Here is an 18,018-nt window from a genome sequence, read left to right on the forward strand (position 1 = left end):
TTCTTCATGTTTCAACAATCTCCCAATATGTTTATATCTTCACGAAGGGTTTGTCATCAGTCGTGTTAAATGATTTACACTTCAGTTTGATTAATCGTCTTTCTCTTGTTAAAACCGTAATAGTAAATCAAGATCAAGTCCATTATAGCTTTGTATTAGGATATAGTGACTGTCTATACCAATATGTTTGTTTGGGAGATATGCACATACAAACCTTTACACTTTGAGTCTGTATATCATGATATATGCATAAGAGTAAATTACGATTTTGTCCCCTGTGGTTATGTCACTTTTATCTTATTAGCGCAAAAAGAAATCTTTTGACATTTGTACCACCAACGTTATTTTATCTATCTATTTTGGCCCTTGCCACTAACCCCATCCATTTATTTGGTTAAAAACTAGTCATGTGCCCCTCACATGAGGGGCTCTATTGATGGGAATTGATACAGATGAATTTTTATAAGTGGGTGGGTGAATTGACACAAATGGCCCTCGTGTGAGGGACACATAACTAGTTTTTAACCAAATAAATGGATAGGGTTAGTGGCAAGGACCAAAATAGTTAGATAAAATCACGTTGGGGGTACAGATGACAAAAGATTTCTTTTTGAGCTAATAGGGGGAAAATGACATAACTAGTGGCCGACCCAGGAAATATTTTCAAAGGGTGCGGATGAGGGGTTTAGCCAAATTTCAAAGGGTGCGGGCGTAATTTTGCCTTATAAAATACACTAATTTTTGTTTTCAAGGGGTGCGTTCGCCCACCTACCACCCTTACTAGATCCGTCCCTGGACATAACCACAGGAGCAAAAATTGTAATTTACTCTATACAACATATGTAAAAGCATAATTGCCTATATTATATCTAACTAGTTGATTTTCCGCCCGCGCGTTGCGGCGAGGACCCAATGTCTGCAAAACGCGTGTCAGCAGCAGATACCGAATGTCAAAACATAAATAAAAATGACGTGGTAAGGATGGTCCCTCCTTTTAAATAACCTAATATATACTAATAGGACACACACGTCCTACACGTTGAAAATTCGGTTGTTTTCAATTTAGTTATTACGGTGCTAACACGTTAAAATATGGATGAGCTCGGTACCAGTAATGGCACCAAAAGTACTGATCTGGAAAATCATCGAAATTAGGTACCGGCACCGAAAATGCTCGGTACAATACGGTATGGTATTTGAAGGTAAAAATCAATAAATACAGGTATGGTGCTAGACTGGTGTCAAACCAAAAGTAACGATTCTAAAAACGCCAAAAGGTGGGTACCAAATTGGTAACGAAAATGATTTGGTAATAGTAAATTTGGTACCGATACGATACCGGTTTGATTACAGGATTTGATACGATTTGCTCTTCAATAATCTAAATATCCAAGTTAATTTTACATGCTACAATTCATTCATTACAGAAAAAAGACAAAAAAGAAAGCAAAATAAGTTGTTGTGTATATAAAACCTCATTCAAACGAAATACAGTTTACTTACTGTGTGTATGAAAAGTAATCTAAACGGTGCAATTACTTGCATTGCTACGTTGCTACAGGATTTGGTGAGCTCGGTACCAACTGGTACCAAAAATACCGTTATCGAAATCCCCAAAAGTGTGTACCGGTACCGAATATACCTGGTACGGTACGGCTCGGTACCGGTCGGTACTTGTACGACATCGGTATTTGAGGGTAAAAATCGGTGAATACCTGTACTAAACCGGTACCGAAAATACACCCAATTTGGTAAAAGCGGGTACCGATACCCAATACTATTTGTTCATCCCTTAAGTTACTGTTCATTCACTTCTAAAATTAATATACAGGTAATATACAGGTAATATAGTTAACGTTATCTATAAGTCCTTTTTATGACGTAATAAAATTACAACTAAAACCAAGGAAGAAGAAGTGTATACTTTTGAAATTTGAAGTGCGTGATGACATAAAGGGTGAGTGATATATACTTTGATATGAAAACTAAATTATAAAACAAATTGACATATAATAAATAACATTATGTGAAACAATGTAGAACTTAACACGTATTATTGCTGGGAAAATCTTGATTTTGTCGGTTTGAAGATCGTAATCGAATAGTAGTAACATTTAAGAGTAGGCCCGTTTAAGAAAAAATGATGATATATTTGCTCACTTTGGTGATTGGTCTATAAAAGAGGCTTATGAACCAAGTTGCTTTTAAAGTAGTTGGTAATTAAATTCACTACAATAAAGTTTCAATTCTAGTTTGACGTTAATTCAGTTATGTCTTCTCTCTTTAATTTGTTTATTCCTTCTTATTAGACCAAAATGTAATACACTTATATTGTAGGGATTGAACTTGTTGTATTCTGATTGTACATATATAAAACAGTACCTTATGTAATCCTACGGGTTGAATTATAATACAAAGTGATTTAAAAATAAGAAGTGTAAGAAGTCACTGTAGAGAAAGTGTCTAAAAAAGATTAAAGTGGGAGGGGTAATTTTGTCAAAGAGAATAAAAAGATGAGTAAACTGCAAAAATGGTCCCTGGTTTGGTCACTTTAGTCCAAAACTCAAACATTTTGAATATGGGTCTCATGGTTTCAATTTTGTTGTCATTTTCATCCAAAATCAAAATCTGGTCAGATTTTTCAGTTAACATCCATTTTTTTTATCTTTTTCATCCCTTTTATGGAAGGGCAAAATGATGTGTTAATCAAAACCGTACGTTTATCCACAGGCAAGCAACCCGGCTCAATGATGTATTAACCAAATCACCAAAGACCCACCAAAGATCAAAACCGAACAACCCATTACAGGTATTCGTTGTTTCATTACAGTGCAAATGGACCGCAGTAGAAGATATATAATAAAATTTGTTTATTATAAATCCTTGTACGCTCAACTATTTGCGCTGCAAAGTAACCTTGAAACAGATACAAATCTCAACAATTTATGTATTATTTGTCGAAGCACCCACTTATCGTCAATCGCTTATTTATAAATTCAAGTAGTTTTAAAGTGATTCTTCGTGTTCTTATTCGCTCATTCTTGAATTGCTACGATATTGGGATTCCGCACTTATATCGTGGTCATTGAAAGATTCGTCTCGGCATATCAGGACTTACAATGACGGCCTAGGCGAGGTTGTTGACTTGATGATGTTGCGCATGTGCCCACGTTGTTTGTTCCGTTCAAAATCAAACACAAATCATTTGAACTTTTAAGTTTTAACCAACCATGTGGGCTTTTGTGTTTTAATTATGTAGACTATTGAGTTTTAATTATAGCGTCCCTTTAACCATTTATTAGTGGGCTTTTAATCATAAATTTGCGGTTGAGCTTTCAATAAAAGCCCAAATTGTTTTGAGATGTAACCTAAATTAATCTCATGGGTAATGTATATTTTAACCAGGAGTAGCAAAAATAAACTAACAAAAAATTACACCAAGTCGAAAAAAGTCGAGTTTGATGCTTGATGTTTCAAGCTCGAATCAGGGCGACGCAACCTGACTCTATCGATCAACACAATAAAACAATAAATGGTGACGAAAATAACCGATACGAGAAAACATATTAGGTCATAGGTCATTACACTTTAGATAAATTTTAGCAAATCATAGGTAATGCATATGTTTTTGTTGGTAAATCCAAATTCAGAATATTATGCAAGAAAAACAAGTAAAGATTAATATAAGAGGATGATAAAACTTCCTAAGGTTCAACCTGTGAATTTTTATAATCATAGTTCCACACCAGCATGAACCACGTCCTCTACAAACCGTTAGCCACTCGACACGCCGGTCCCAACCCAAGTTGCCGTAAGAACCGACCTACGGAGTACGGGCCCTTGAGCTTGGTACCATGTGGATCTATGACCGCAACCGGCTTACTGATCTAAAGACCAGCCTTATTCCTTAAATGTTCTTTGAACCCCATGATGTCACCTTCCCACCGCGTTATGGTTTGATTTTCACATACCCATATCTCGTTCGCCACCTGGTTAATGAGCCGGAAGTCGTGGCTAACGAGCACCATTCCACCGTCCCATTCGTTTAACGCCTCGGCTAATGAATCAATCGTCTCGATATCCAAGTGGTTAGTCGGCTCATCCAAAAGCAGCATCTGCGGTTGTCGATAAGCCAACCATGCGAAGATCACTCGGCTCTTTTGACCGTCGGATAAGTTCTTCATCGGCATCACTTGGGCTTTCCCGGTTAATCCGAATCTCCCGATCGCGGCCCGCATCTTTTCCTCTTCGTTTCCCGGGTACTCTTTCATCATGTACGCCAAAGCCGACATTTCGAGATCGAGCTTTTCCGCCAAGTGTTGGTGGTATTGCGCGATCCGCAAGTGGTTGTGCCGCCTCACCATTCCGTCAAGAGGAACCAACTCCCCCGTCATCAGCTTCAAAAGCGTACTCTTACCCGCTCCGTTAGGCCCGACCAACGCCACACGCGAATCGAGATCAACACCAAAGTCAAGATTCTTGTATATAAGGTTATCGGGTGTGTAACCGAACGTAACCTCTACGAACTGAAGCACAGGCGGCGGAAGCTTGCCCACGTCCACAAACCGGAAAACGAGAACCTTGTCGCGCGCAACCTTTTCGGTTAACCCACCACGTTCCATTTTCGCTAGGGTTTTCTCCTTGCTCTGAGCCTGTCTAGCGAGCTTAGCGGACCCGTGTCCGAACCGTGCTATGTATTCCTTCATGTTAGCGATCTGGTCCTGCTCCCATTTGTACTGTTTCATCTGATTCTCTTCGAGTTCCGAACGGGTTTGAACATATTGGTCGAAGTTACCGGTATACATCTTCAGTTTCTTACTTTGCATGTGTATTATGTTTGTGCATACACCGTTTAAGAAATCTTGAGAGTGCGAGACGACAACAAGAATCCGTTCAAACTTCTTTAAAGTTTCTTCCAGCCACACACACGCTTCAAGATCTGCAATCGATTTGTGATAAATAAATAAAATCCGAACTTGATATTCTTTTTTTGGCGAGTAAAATGCCATTTTCGTCCTTGAGGTTTGGCCAGTTTTGCGACTTTCGTCCAAAGGTTTGTTTTCCTGTATCTCTGGATCCAAAAGGTTTGAAATCTTGCCATTTTCATCAGGCTCGTTAATTCCATCCATTTTCTCCGTTAACTCAGGGATGCTTTCGTCTTTTTTGTTGACTTAAAAGGGCAATTTGGTCTTTTTCACTTTATGTAAACAGCCCAATTACCCCTGAAAAAGACTGAATTGCCCTTTAACAAAAAATGACGGACATACCCCCGACTTAACAGAGAAAAATGGATGGAGTTAACGTGCCGGATGAAAACGGCATGATTTCAAAACGGGATGAAAATGGCATTTTACTCTTATTTTGAGAAAATTATTACTCACCAAGATGATTTGTGGGTTCATCTAGCAGCAAAATGGTTGGGTTCATAAACAACGCACGGGCCAAAGCAATTCTCATCCTCCAACCACCAGAAAAATCGCGAGTTTTCTTTGCTTGCATCATTTTGTTGAAACCTAAACCGTTCAAAATCTCGGCTGCACGTTTTTCTGCTGTGGATGCATCCATAGCATCCAAACGTTCGTAGACGCGTTCAAGTGCTTCACCGCCACCATCATCCTACATTCACAAGCAAATTATGCTAAATCCGTACTATTAAATAAAAAAGAGTGAAGTACATGCATGGTCCCTGTGGTTGACCAAAATTTTGAATTTGGTCCCTAGCTTTTCAGAAGTACACGGATGGTCCCTGTGGTTTGCACTTTTAACGCATTTAGTCCATAGCTAACAAATCTAAAGGTTTCGGCAGGCCCAGGTTATGGACTAAATGCGTTAAAAAGTGCAAACCACAAGGACCATCACCATCCATGTACTTTTGGCAAAAGTTGTGGACTAAACGCGTTACAAAGTGCAAACCATAGGGACCTTTCGTGTAGTTTTAGAAAGCCAGAGACCAAATCCAAAATTTTGGTCAACCACAGGGACCATAAACCATTCGTATACTTTACTCATAAAAAAAAGCTCTAAATATTATAAACTTTTAGTTATGTAAGAACCTGTCCAACTAAGCGTTCGGCTTCGGCTTCCAATTTCAGCCTTTCTTCGTCACAATTCATCACGGCCTCGAGTGATGACATGTCAGAAGCTTCGATCTCTCGGGTGAGATGGAATATGTCCATGTGTTCGGGGATCGGGAGTTCTCGCATTCCGATTGAAGTAAGAAGAGTTGATTTCCCACAGCCGTTTAACCCAAGCAAACCGTAACGTCTAGAAAAGACAAACATAATTACACAACGTATAAAGTATAAACAATCGTCAAAACTCAAAACAAGAATGGTGCAAAGTGCTAACCTCCCGTAATTAAGCTCGAGCTCTGTATCAACAAGAAGATCATGCCCGTGGAAAGTAAGTGACAGGGATTCTATCTGTAATCACAATAAAAAACACGTTACAATTACAGAATCGTACAAGTGATACCAAACATTGATACAGGTTCCATAAATTCAATGTATCTATTGCTTAAAGTAGACTGTGATAGTTAAAGACGGTTATGTAACCACTTAACCATTTCCCTACTCTCTCCCGTTATATCATGCCCAAAACGCTACATTTAAGTACTTTCGCGGCTCTTGTAGTTTTCTACATAGAAGTAGTTATGCATAGACACACACAAACACACATATATATACCACGAATCATGATCAAATGTTCTCTAAACAACGATAGATGTTTTCTAACTACACATTTGTTTACTTAAAATTGGTTATACATGGTTTATGGTTATACACACGTATATATACCAAGAATCATGATCAAATGTTCTCTAACCAAATGGCGAATAGCAACAAATAGCGATAAGGTACCTATATGTTACATAGCGAATAGCGATAAATAGCGGACGACTATTTTATAAATAGCGATACACTATACTTTTTTTAAGTGTTATATGTCGATTATATCAAAATACCCTGGTATATAACAAAAGCCTAAGGGGCTGTTTGTTTACCTCTCAATGAGGCTCTTAATGGTTCAGACGTTCGTGAGCGAATGTCTGAATGGTTCAAACATTTGCCTCTGAACGGTTAAACATTATACTGGCTCTTAATGGTTCAAACCTACTGGTTCAGTACTTAATGGTTCAGACCTTTTTACTGGTTCAGCACTTAACCATTCAGAAGTTTCCAAACAGCCCCTACGATCCAGCTATTTTATAGCTATATTTAATTGCTATTATTCCATATATAAGTTTGCAAGTTTTTTATGCATCATTAGTTGTAACTTGTGCTTTATGAGTTTTTCAAAAAAAAATTTGATTTTTTACTTTTAACCCAAAGGTTTTTACCTTTTTCAATTTTAACCCTACATAATTTGTTTTTTTAAATTTAACACAAGACTTTTCATTATTTGCAATTTAGCTTCGCAACTTTTGTCACTTATGCTTTTCATTTTTGTCAAATTTTCGTTTTACGTATAGTTCTAAATTTTTCGAGTTAATACGACACAACGTGCATGTGTGGTTCAACATTTTTACCTCTATTTTTCCATGTTTGACAGGTTCGTCGCAACACGCATATCCAAGGTCAAGTTAGTGTTGGTGGTCGATGACAGTTGTGTGACATTAGTACTATTTGATACCGTTTTACGCCCCACCGCATCGCGGGGTGTGCTTTGGGGGTTTTCAAAGAAAAAATGGTTATACATATGGTTTTCGTAACGTTGGCTTTGAGGGTTTTCCAAAAAAAATGTTTTTTTTTACTTTTCACCCAAAAGTATTTCATAAATTACTTTTAACCCAAAACTATTTGTTTTTTACTTTTAACCCAAAACTTTTTATCTTTTGCAATCTAGCCTCATAACTTTTTTTACTTTCAATTTTGGTCCTTTATAGTTTTCATTTTTCGCAAATTTTTCGCTTTATGTTTGGTTCTAAATTTTGTGACTTAACACATCGCAGCGTGCGTCTTTGGTTTAACATTTTTACGTTTCGTTCTAAATTTTGCGAGTTAACACGACGCAACGTGCGTGTGTGGGTGAACGTTTTTACATCGTCTATTTTCCCCGTTTGACAGGTTTAACATAACGTGCGGGTCCTAGATCCACTTAGTTATAACTAAAGAATCCCCGCCGCATTGCGGCGGGTCGTAATCCTAGTTTATATTAAAAAGAACTTCCACTATCTATCACTACAAACTTAATAGCAAGCCTAGACCTATACGCTACGTAGCGCGCTAGTGATCGCTACGCTGGCTATTGACAAATATGACACACACAAGCTCACATGTATATGTGTTGGCGTGTTCGTTCAAGGCCTGATTTCCAACAAATCTATCGTAACAAACTCCTCAAAAATCACTTAAAAAACCAGAACAGTCCTGACTCCTTCAAAACTTAACCCAACACTAAATTACACATCAAAATATATATAAACTACAAACCCTAAAACGAGTATTCATCAAATAAAATTACTAAAAAGTAGAAAATCTAACAACAACTCTTACCCGAATATCTCTAGATAACGGATGAGAACAAAGAACACCAGTACACGTACGATCCGATATCGTAAGATTCCCCATCCCATTCGACAAATTATCCGAACTAGAACTACCATTCATCGTACCAACCGCCGCCGCTTTAGCCGACGTCGCAGCGGCCGCCGCCTTACCGCCTCGTTTGGCGGCTGCAGCCGCCTTTTTCTGCAGAGCCTTCTTCTTGCTCGCATCCGACACCATCTGAAACAATATAAACACCGATTATCAACAACAATCAATGAAGAAGAAACCGTAATAATAATATTATTCGTGATCAGAATTCAGATCGGTACGTTGAGATCGAAAACTGAAGGAAATTTGGAGGGTTAATGGAGGATTTGCAGGTGGGAAGATGGATGGAACGACGTCGTGTTGGGAGTGTTGAGGGTTTGGGATATTTTTTTATTTTTATAGTGGGTGATCGGTACACGTGTCGTGTTTTTAGTTTAAGTGTTGTTACCGAACTTAAGAGGACGTATCCGAACTGGATTTTATTAGATTTGGAGCAGGGTCGGTCGGTGGGTGTACGGTTTAAAGACGGAAGTAAAAATGGTGAACCAAAATGGTTGATTGTTAAATTGGGAAATGGTATGTGGAGAACCTTTTGGAAAGTTATGGAGACTTATTTTTGGAAGTGACTAGAATAATGTATATTTACCATGTTTTATTACGTTCACTGTAATGCTACGAGCGGAACCATCTGATCATCGCAATCCTCGTAAATTTAGAAAAAACCCACTTGTGGGAATAGAACTTAGGACCTAATGGTCTCTAAGGGTGTACGGGGCGTTCGCGGTGAGGGGAATCGGTGATGGTAGTCACCGATCGGGAACACCGCCGCCATCAATGCGGGGTCCCGATTCGGGGGGTGATTTGGGTGTGGGTTCACCGCGTGAAGATGGCACATTTTTCGAAAGAGACCGTTGACAAACGGTCAAATTTATAAAAAAAAAAAAATTCAATTTTTTTTTAAACAATATATATCAACCAACCTAAATCATTTTTTTTACCACACTCACCACATGTGCTGTGGATTTGGCATGCTTTTTGTGGCCCTGCGGGTTCACAAAACGACATCAACGTGCTGCAACAATCTCCGTTATTTCTTGCTCAACGAAACGGAACGGCGCCAAATTGCCCATTTCAAGTGAACAACCACTTATACAAACGCGGGTATTATCTTACTGATGGGATCTACCCTACCTGGTCCGTGTTTGTGAAGTCTTTTCCATATCCACACGACCCGAATGAAAAAAAGTTCAAGAGGCAACACGAGGCCGCAAGAAAAGATGTGGAACGGGCGTTTGGTGTGTTAAAGTCGAAGTGGGGAATACTAAATCGTCCAATGCGTTCGAAAACGGTGAGAAAGATAAGGTCCATCGTGTATACGTGCCTTATTTTACACAACATGATTATAAAAGACGACGGAAGGGCGATAGCACCGGTACATATTCAAGATCCTCCAGTCGAACCCGTCTTCGATGATACAGCCTATACGGAGCTCATTGACGAAGACACGCATTGGAGGCTAAAACACGATCTCGTTGAGCATCTCGGAAGTTTAGATTTGCCTCACCTTGAAGTTGATTCGGACGACGAGTAGTTTGTTTTTATATTTTTCTAGTTTGAATGTATTTTTTTTTCTAGTTCGAATGTTTTTTTTTAATTTAATGAAATGTCTTTTATTTAATTTTTATTTTTATTAATCTTTTTTTAATTTGTAAACATGCATCATTTTAGAAAAAAAAAAAAAAACCAACTCCCCTAATAGGGGAGTGCCGCCATCAAAAAGGGGTATTAGAGGAGTGTTAGAGGGGAGTTGACGTGGCACTTTCTGGTTGGTTATGTGTAAGAGGGGGGACTCACCTAAGAGGTGAGCACCCCTTACACCCTAAGTCTTATCATATCACCAAAATACCACTAGACTATAATGTTATGAGCATTATGTTTACTATACTAGACGATCTTTGTAGCTGGAGTTGGAGGTTTGAAGGAGTGCAAAGAGGTTGAGACTTTTTTTGGTTCGAAACACTATGAACAATTTGTTAGAAATTTTATGAGAGAAGTTTCACGGACACGCTAAGGGTAAGAGTTGGTGGCTTGGAAGCCATGCCATGTCAAATGGGGCGTGTTGGGCCGTCCGGGGGGGGGGGGGGCAGTGGGAGGCATGTGGGCAATCGGGAACGAAGGTTGTTCTACAAGGAGTAGAAGGGGGAGGGGCGCCATGGAGAGATGGAGGGGGTGCTACGGGTGTAGCATACACTAGGCATCACATTTTTTCCTCTAATAAAGCCATTTTAGAGCCCCTAAATTACACATAGTTTGATGGTTAAGTTAGTCACATGTACATAGGATAAACAAGCATCATCATATAGTGCATAGAGAAATTTGTTATTCGTTTGACATGTTGAGCAATATAGTTTAGGGGTGTTATAAATTGATACAAAGGCATGTCAAATATAACTTGTAAAACTCTCTTGTAGGTTTGTTTGTTTTTTGTTTTTTTTTTTTTCAAAGCGATATGAAGGGGTCATGTTCCATATAACCTTTTGTTCTTCTATGAGTCGTGTAATACAAGTATCGGAGTAGGTTAACTTAGTTGAGCTTAGTTGAGTTACTAATTTGCCCACGTTGCCATGATCATATGTATTAACTAAACCAATATAATATATACGTGAGGAATTGCAACTTATTTTAATTATGCATAGTGTTAGTTTGTTATTTTCCTGCAAATTAGTAGTGGGTAAGTGTTTAGGTTAGTGTGTTACTTTTCTTTAGTTCTTAAGTCTATAAATGGGATTGTATATTTTGATTCTAGATATGAGTTTCTCTCTAATTTATTCTTCTGGATTTCTTCTTAATTTTTTTCTGAGCTTGATTCACTCAACGGATTATCTATCAACCGATTGGTATATATCAGACTAGATTTTGGTGGACATATAGCATGTGGGCATTGAAAGAGGTATGTACATTGTCAATCTTGTGATGAGTTTGTGCAATAACATAACAGGCAATTCTATTTAATGAGAGTTAAGGATAAAATGAAGAGTTGACTGCGCAAAGTTAAAAATGACAGAATGGTCCATGAGTATGTAAAGACTTCACATTGAGAAAAACGATGAAGCTAAGGAAGAAGATTTCATCTTCTATTATCTAGATGTGGGTGGATTACAACCATGAGAAAATATGGAGCTAAAGTGGTGAAGCTTGAGATTTCTGACGGAAGTTCGAAAATGTATTACCCAAAATTTTTTATAGAACTAGGGGGTCGAAAACATACAGGGGCGGACCTAATATAGTCCGAGGCGTAGCCCGGGCTACGGCTCAACTTTTATCCGTTAGTGTAAAATTTTTTTTTTTTTCGATTTTTATACTTAGGACACCCCTCAACAACAACTAGGACACCCCTCAAAAAACTTTTCAAACTGAAATTAAGCCCAAAAAAATATTGATTATATTGGCCCAAATAACCTAATGATAGCCCAATACTAGTTAGCCCAAATAACAAAATAATAACCCAAGTGCATTGGGCGGTTGCAGGGATAATCAAACGTCGGTCAGGAACAATTTTACAGAATTCGCAGGAGGTCCAGGAGACTGTCGAACTCACGAACTGAGGATTACAATCGAAGGAGGATTACAATCGAAGATTACTCCTTGTCTCCTTCATCTCGCACATCACAGCCGCACCGCAGGAGGATTAAAAATTACAATCGGTTATTCGGTATTTCACTTGATATTGCTGCCGCATGAGGTTGTTTTTTTTAAGTTTCTTTATTGTTGAATTGTTTATTGTTGAATTGAATTCTTAGTTTTTTTATTGTTGAATACTTGAATTCTTAGTTTTTTAATTGTTGAATTCATAGTTTTTTTAGTTTCAGTTTCATAACTTTCATTAGTTTTTTATTGTTGAATTCTTTATTTCTTTGATCAGTTTTATTAGTTTGTTTAATAAAGACTTTGATTGTTTGAACTTTGAATTGATGTGTGATTGTTTAAATTCTTTGAAGTGATGACGAAACCAAAATCCAAAAAACAAGCTTTAATTGGGAACTTTTTCAAGCGAAAATACGAAGAAATTAATGATGATGAAACAACTCCTCCGAATGTTGACGTTGATTCAAGTCCGAATGTTGATAATGATAATATCCAAGCAAATGATGGTGACATATGGATGAGAATATGAAGAAGTTAACTAAAGAAGAAATTGTTGCAAATTATTATAGATTACTTGGTTCTGTTATGAGTGCTAGATTTTGTTTAGAAAACTCTTTACCCTTTCGTGGCCATGATGAGTCGGAAGAATCTAATTCTCAAGGTATGTTTCTTTCGGTGTTAAACTTGATTAGTACTACCCACCCGGAAATTGGAAAGTACACATTAGGGAACGCAAAAAAGAACAATAAATTGACATCGCCAAAGATACAAAAGGAGATTATTGAATGCTTTTCAAAGGAAGTAACAAAAAGCATTTGTACAGAAATTAAAGATGACGTGTTTGGGTTGTTAGTAGATGAATCTAGTGATGTTTCTTTAAAGGAGCAAATGGCTGTAGTCGTTAGATTTGTTGATAAACTTGGTGCTGTTAGAGAGAGTTTTATCGGAATTGTTCATGTGAAAGATACGGCTTCTACAACTCTTAAACAAGCCATTGATGATTTATTAGCAAGCAACCAGTTGAGCATAAAACAAGTAAGTAATAAAATTCATAGTTTCTTTACATTGGTGTTTTTTTATGTTATAATTTATTTTTGTTTTAGGTGAGAGGCCAAGGTTATGATGGTGCAAGCAATATCCGGGGGGAATTTAATGGGTTAAAAGCGTTGATTTTGAAGGATAACCCGTCTGCACATTACATCCATTGTTTTGTTCATGAACTTCAGTTGGTTATAGTCGCTGTTGCAAAAAAACATACTGGTGTGAAAACTTTCTATGAATTCCTTTCCATGGTTGTCACTACGGTTTCAGCTTCTTGCAAACGAAAAGATATGTTAAGGGAGGAAAAAAAGGCGAGAGTGGAAAAAGAGATACTTGAAGGTGAAATTAAAACGGGTAAAGGATTAAACCAAGAGGTTTCCCTAGCACGAGCCGGTGATACGCGATGGGGTTCACATCATAGAACCATCATCAGTTTGCTTAGATTGTTTCCGGAAGTTGTTACCGTACTTCAATACGTTAAAGAAGATGGAGATTGCAGTCAACAACGGACAAATGCAAAAGGTATTCTATCCTATTTTAAAAAACTCGAGTTTGTTTTTTATATGCATTTGATGGGAGATATATTAAGTTACACAAATGCTCTTTCAAAACACCTTCAACAAAAAGGTAAAGATTTATTAGAAGCGGCCAACTTGATAAATGGTAAAAAACGAGCATTAAATGCCTTAAGACAAAATGGGTTTGAGCCGATGTTGGAAAAAGTGACTTCCTTTTGTAAAAAATATGACATTACAATGTTAGACATGACGGAAAGTTATGGTAATCCAAGAAACCGAAAGAATGTCATTACAAATCGACATCATTTTGAAGTAGACATTTTTAATGGGGTTTTGGACATGCAAATTCAAGAATTAGGAAATCGATTTAGTGAGGTAACAACTAGTTTGATAAAAAAATATGTCGGGTTTAAATCCTTCTAACGGTTTTTCTAAGTTTGACCCATCAAAGATATTGACGTTTGCTAAGATGTACCCGGATGATTTTACTACACAAGAAATTGGGAGTCTTTTGGGTGATATTGAGTCATTTCGTCACACAATAAGCGATGATGATAACTTTGAAGACTTGAATGGAATAAGTGATCTTGCGCGTGTTATGGTTGAAACGGGAACGCACAGTTCTTGTCCTACAGTTTATCGGGTAGTTAAGCTCGCTTTGCTTTTACCGGTGGCAACCGCAACCGTTGAAAGATGTTTTTCGAAATTGAAGCTTGTGAAGACGGATTTACGCAATCGAATCGGTCCGGAATTCTTGAACAATGCTATGGTTTGTGCGGTCGAAAAATATTTTTTAAGTGAAGTAAAAGACGACGATGTGATGGAACGATTTCAAGCTATGAAAAAAAGAAGTGGACAAATCTATTAGGTATTTGTTTTACTTTATTTTATGTATTGTTGTTTTTTTTAATATTGTATGATTGCATGGTAAAAAATATTTTTTTTTGGGATACCCCTGAATTAATGTTCTAGTTCCGTCACTGAAAACATATATACCAAAAAATTTATATACAAAACCACATATATTACACTACTGAGCGAAAAGTTCGAGGATCCCCTCCACCCCCGCCCCTTCTAACATGCGCCAATGGAGCTAAGGATGTTTGGAGTGAAGGCTTTGCCACGACAAAAGCAACAACCTATGCACTTGTCGATCTTAACGTGAAGGAAAGACTATAAACCCATTGAGAAAGATATGTGATAACTGATAGAGAATTAAAATTTATGTGGTATTAATATGTAACTTTTCTATTCACAATGGTGTCTTACCTCATGCCAGTGTGTTTTTCAAAAAAAGAAATTGAATATTTTACTTTAAACCTAAAATTTTTCATCTTTTACAATTTAATCTCACAAAATTTAATTTTTTTTTTTACTTTTAACCTAAAACTTTTCATCTTTTTCGCAATTTAACCTCACAACTTTTTTACTCTCAACTTTGGTCCCCTATAGTTTTCATCTTTCACAAATTTTCATCTTACTTTTCATTCTACATTTTGTGAATTAACACGGCGCAACGTGCATGTATGTTTCCACGTTTTGTTGTAAATTTTGCGAGTTAAAAAAGTGTAACGTGCACGTATGGTTCAACGTTTTTACGTTTATTTTTCCCGTTTGACAGGATTATCGCAACACGCGGGCCTTGGACCAACTTAGCTACTCTTTTATATGTTTTATGTTTCGGTCTAATATTTTCGTATTAACACATCTCAATTTCAGTGTTGGTGGTCGCTAACAGTAATGCAACATTGTTGCTATTTGGCACAGTTTTACGTTCCCGCAAAAATATGAGGGACTTAATACTAGTTAAGTTTAAAATGTGAGAAAGAAAGATTGTAAACCTAATGAGAAAGAAAGTGACGATGCAAAATGTGAGATAAAGAATTAAGATTATGTTTCAAATGAAGGAACATGAAAACCGATAGGGTATGAAAAAGGAATATCCGATAAGTAGAGGGTATTATATATGGATTGGATCAAGTTGATAATTATGATTAACTTTAAACACATTATAAAACTTAAAAACAAAAATGCACTAAGTACAAGTCTAAGCTCTAACGAGCCATCGACGTCAAATACTACTAAATAAAGATGCTTCACCATCAGTCATCGTGATAACTTATTTATTACCAACAGATATAGCCGTTAGAAGTAAGTAATCTCATTTATGACATACCCACAAAAGACCGACGATCAAATTTACTAATGTGTTTCTAAGGTAACTAATCGAAAGAAAAAAAAAAAAAAGAGAAAGGAAATCTAGTGTAACACCCGTATTTTTACATACCATTTTACATAATTTTTCATTCCAAAATAGGTCTCATTTATTTTAATAACAACGGAAGCAATTTCACTAAAATAATGTGATAAGACAACCATCTTTAAAATTCACATTATCAATTCATTTGATAGGTTGAGTAAGTTTACACCTATCAAAACTTATTTAAATAACCCATACTTTGTACATCCAAAAAGGGTTGTAAACATGTGTTCGATCCTTTGACGTACCGAGGCTCGATCCGACTCCTTTAATACCGCATTGGTGATTTACCTGGAAAATATCACTTAAACAACTATTATCAAACGCTAAGTGAGTTCGTAATTTAACTATTATGTTTTCCATATTACGATTTATCCATCCTACCATATTCCAACCATAGCACTTTATTATTAACTGTGATTTATTTATGTATCACCCAACTATGTATTAACATTTGTCACTCGGAGGTGTATAAACAACTGTCACCCATAGGCAAATTAACAACTGTCACCCGTAGGCGAATTAACAACTGCCACCCAATGTGAATTAACGACTTTCACCCGTAGTCGAATTAATGACTGTCACCTGAAAGCAAATAAACGACTTTCACCCATGGGTGAATCAACAATTGTCACTCGTAGGTGAGTGAGTAATAACTGTCACCGACTATCACCCGTAGATGAATTTACAACTATAACACCCACCACGTTCCACATGTGGCAACCTTTATCACATGATGGTAATTTAACTCCTACCACGTTATATGTGTGACAATATTTATTTCCTCCATTTAATCAACATAATATCATTTATTTTAGGTTTTACTTAGGCAAAGAATATCACGTTACACAAGTATTACCACCCAAATAGCACTAAAGCTAATGAGGTATGGGGCTTGGGTTGGGGGAAAACGCCTAAGCTACCACCTCGAGGGCTTGGGTTGGGGCTTGAGTTTGGGTGTGACCCCCTTTGGCGTGGGTTTGAAGCCGGGTGTGGGGCGGGCTAGCAAGGTGACATGGCGGGCTCTCAATGGCCATGTGTCAACTCATGCCCCCAACCCAAGCCCCCAACTCAAGCCCCACCATACCCAATGGGCGTGGTTTTTTTTTCCCATTCCACGTGTCAATCAACGCCCAACTCAAACCCCACCATAACCCACGGTCTAAAATCCACATATGACAATTTATAATTAACTATGATTTTAACACCTTTTCACCTAACACTAATTTATCAACTAACCACTCAAAGGTGGCTAACTTTTCCGAGGGTTATTTTAACTTATCACATCAACACTATGATAGCAACTTTTCCCCACTTTAACAACTATACATCAATTTATTTTAATCCACATAATTAATATTATTTCACATAAGTATATTAAACAACAACTATTTAGAAACTAAATTAATAAAATGATGTTTTAAGGAATCATATGAACTCACCTGGACGTCTAAAGAATCTATATGATGTATCCTTTGCCGATCACTTTTTATCTTATATATATACAAAACTTAATATAAAGTTCTATAACCAATACTTATGGTAAACTTTAACCATATTTATACTTGATAAACTCATGTTTATAATAATAATAAAAATAAAATAATAATAACAACATACCTCTTAATACCAATAACTCGATTATACAAGACTCGTGTTTGCTTCTGTTTCATGTTTCAGGCTGTCGTGTATAATTTTCAAATCTTATTTTAGTCTGGCCAGTTTTTAAAACCATTAATTTATGGAATTTTAGGGCTAAAACTTATAAAAATGACTTTTGGGGCTAAAAATTCCATCAATAAGACTTCATGGACTTGAGAAGGTAAGCACTTTTATTTCTCCGAGTTAATTACTGCTTTTGTCCATGTGGTTTGTCAAAAATCACTATTTCAGTCCATTAGTTTAAAAATTGTGATTTCAGTCCCTGTGGTTTCACTTCCGTAACCATTTCAGTCCACCTCCGTTAACCCCATCCATTTATTCTGTTAAGTACACGTGAATTGACCATAACGCCCTT

At 37.0% G+C, this 18,018-nt stretch overlaps 2 protein-coding genes across 2 annotated transcripts; one reads left to right on the plus strand and one right to left on the minus strand.

Annotated features, from left to right (window-relative positions):
• Window positions 1–3,533: 3,533 nt before the first annotated feature.
• Window positions 3,534–8,983, minus strand: LOC110927033 (ABC transporter F family member 1). The gene is made up of 6 exons (XM_022170628.2): window positions 8,819–8,983; window positions 8,496–8,726; window positions 6,349–6,422; window positions 6,054–6,264; window positions 5,382–5,616; window positions 3,534–4,939 (listed from the first exon to the last, which is right to left on the minus strand). Exons 2-6 carry the CDS (start codon window positions 8,724–8,726, stop codon window positions 3,888–3,890), a joined length of 1,803 nt encoding a protein of 600 aa, XP_022026320.1. The 5' UTR covers window positions 8,819–8,983; the 3' UTR covers window positions 3,534–3,887.
• Window positions 8,984–12,063: 3,080 nt separating this feature from the next.
• LOC110907553 (zinc finger MYM-type protein 1-like) lies at window positions 12,064–14,693 on the plus strand. The gene is made up of 3 exons (XM_035985472.1): window positions 12,064–12,279; window positions 12,536–13,217; window positions 13,286–14,693. Exons 2-3 carry the CDS (start codon window positions 12,696–12,698, stop codon window positions 14,162–14,164), a joined length of 1,401 nt encoding a protein of 466 aa, XP_035841365.1. The 5' UTR covers window positions 12,064–12,279; window positions 12,536–12,695; the 3' UTR covers window positions 14,165–14,693.
• The last annotated feature ends 3,325 nt before the right edge of the window (window positions 14,694–18,018 follow it).

The sequence above is a fragment of the Helianthus annuus genome, chromosome 2 (genome assembly GCF_002127325.2).
Source record: "Helianthus annuus cultivar XRQ/B chromosome 2, HanXRQr2.0-SUNRISE, whole genome shotgun sequence".
Classification (NCBI taxonomy): Eukaryota; Viridiplantae; Streptophyta; class Magnoliopsida; order Asterales; family Asteraceae; genus Helianthus; species Helianthus annuus.